Source organism: Eptatretus burgeri, chromosome 17 (genome assembly GCF_056783735.1).
Source record: "Eptatretus burgeri isolate ZD-2024b chromosome 17, Ebu_testis_v1, whole genome shotgun sequence".
NCBI classification, from domain to species: domain Eukaryota; kingdom Metazoa; phylum Chordata; class Myxini; order Myxiniformes; family Myxinidae; genus Eptatretus; species Eptatretus burgeri.
The window spans coordinates 35,285,732-35,287,811 of NC_140977.1; the positions used below are offsets into that span (position 1 = coordinate 35,285,732).

Genomic DNA, 2,080 nt, shown 5'->3' on the forward strand with positions numbered 1-2,080 from the left:
TGCTCTTCCCGCCTTGCTTCCAGCTCGCAGCAGCGATGCGAGGGGATGCACGGCTACCTACAGTGCTGCTTTGGCTGCTGCACGGGCCACAGCAAAAATAGCAGCCCCACGGCACCACACCACGACAACGTGGACTGTGGAAACAAATCCTGAGCTTACAAGAGCAACAGATAATTTTGACAATTCACAAAGTACAATGTGTCGTACTGACTCTCTGCTTTCGTTTCATGTCGACCTGGGCCCGTCCATGATGGATGATGTGCTAGGGGTTATGGAAGACGTTCCAAAAGCACCATTGGCCCAGTGCGATGAAGATGATCCCATCAATATAGATTATGATCCGAGCTGCAGAGGCAATAGCCTTGTGGATGTCAAATCAAGTTTGCTGTGCGGGAGGGATCCTGGACTCGGGGCCACGTCAGGGTCCAGAGAGGCCGTGGGTCTGGAAGAGAGCTCGGACTCCGATTCCAATATATCTGTGGATTCGGTACTTAAGTCTCCTGGGGCAAAAGGTTTAAAATGGCACCAATCCACACAGGAAAATGATGAGGTGCGAGTTTGAGTTTGTGCAAATCCTGCTAGGTTCTTTGTTTGTGCAGCAAACACTGGTTAGCACAAAAATCACTGGTGAGCACAGCAATTTGACCACCACTTTTTTGTTAGGAATAATGAAGTGCGACAAAGAAATGGCTGCAAATACAACATGGGTTTTGTAAATTTGATGGTGCAGCTAACTTGCTGCTTCCTTCACCCCAATCCCAATACCGCTTTGAGTGCCATATAGGTTAATTTAGTACTCTAAATTTCTGACCGTTGACTTGTTCCATTCTAATGACCAACTCTTCTGAGCAAGTGATCTTGACAAATTGGTCAGTGGATCTAAAACTACTCTGTAGCCTGGCTCTAACTTTTGGCTGCTAGTTTATCATTTCATTGGTGCAACTCTCATACCCATTTATTTTTCACTTGGCTAAAGCAATAAGCATTAAAAAAAAATTCTGCTTTAAAAGAGCTTGTTCCGGTCAGTTTTTTAATGCCTTTTGAGGGATTGCCAAAAGATTTGTGTCTTTCTTAAGCTGCTCCTTGGAGATGACCTCATAACGGTGATCCCACAAAAGTTGAACAACCCCAAGTGGCAGAATTGACTCGAATGCCAATCTCGCGTGCAATTCTTGCTTGAAGACCACTTGCTGTATCGACCAATTTTCAACTAGTCCTCTCAAAAATGATTCTAGTATGGTCTCCTGTCGGAACAAATCTATTTTGTAGGTCCTCTGCTCGTAACATTTTTGTATTGCTTATTGTGACACATCTTTATACAATTAAAATCATGTTGATCTTGACTTTGCAGTATATGTGGTTAGTTTGATTTTCGCTTCAAAACGATGCCATTTTGGATGTACAGGGAGCCGCATTAGAGTGTGCAATGGTTAAATCGTCAAATTTGGGGGGAATTGTGGTTACAATGTCTGCTCTGAGTGTGGGAGGTCGGTAGTTCGAACCCTGAACCAGTTCTATCGATGAAGGAAAACGAGCGCCGAGAATACCAAAAATAATGTGGATGGATGATATAAAGGAATGGTATGACATCATCAAATATAGACAACTGAGAAGAGCAGAGATCCTTGATTAGCTACCTTCAGATCAAAGATGCTACATGATAAGAATGAATAATATTAGAGAAGTGTCTGTGTGGGTTTTGGCGTTTTCAGATGATGTGCAGTGGGAGAAAGTCTTAAACAAATTAATTTGCAGATGGTGCACATTGGTGAGCACGTGCGCGCGCGCACACACACACACACACACACACACACACACACACACACACACACACACACACACACACACACACACACACACACACACACACACACACACACAGACACACACTCGAGCCATAACAAAAATAATGAAATGGGTGGGGTACAACGATGCGATTTTAATGTATGTGTAAAAATTTCCTTAAAGGTTTATCAACTAGCAAAGTTACCTGGCATTGCTTGGTAACTAGCAGCCTCAAACTTTGCATGAATACTAAGAAAACTCCAAGGAAGTGCATGAATGTAAATTTGGTGTTTGG

The 2,080-nt window shown here is 43.3% G+C and overlaps 1 protein-coding gene across 2 annotated transcripts in view; it reads left to right on the plus strand.

Annotated features, from left to right (window-relative positions):
* The window catches only part of LOC147009726 (cdc42 effector protein 4-like), a 29,126-nt gene extending 27,783 nt beyond the window's left edge, over positions 1 to 1,343 (plus strand). For both annotated transcript variants that reach the window (XM_085860861.1, XM_085860862.1), the window contains one exon: positions 1 to 1,343. This exon is cut by the window's left edge and continues 613 nt beyond it. In XM_085860861.1, the coding sequence (XP_085716987.1) occupies positions 1 to 562 (562 nt within the window). In that variant the 3' untranslated portion in view covers positions 563 to 1,343.
* Positions 1,344 to 2,080: the final 737 nt, after the last annotated feature.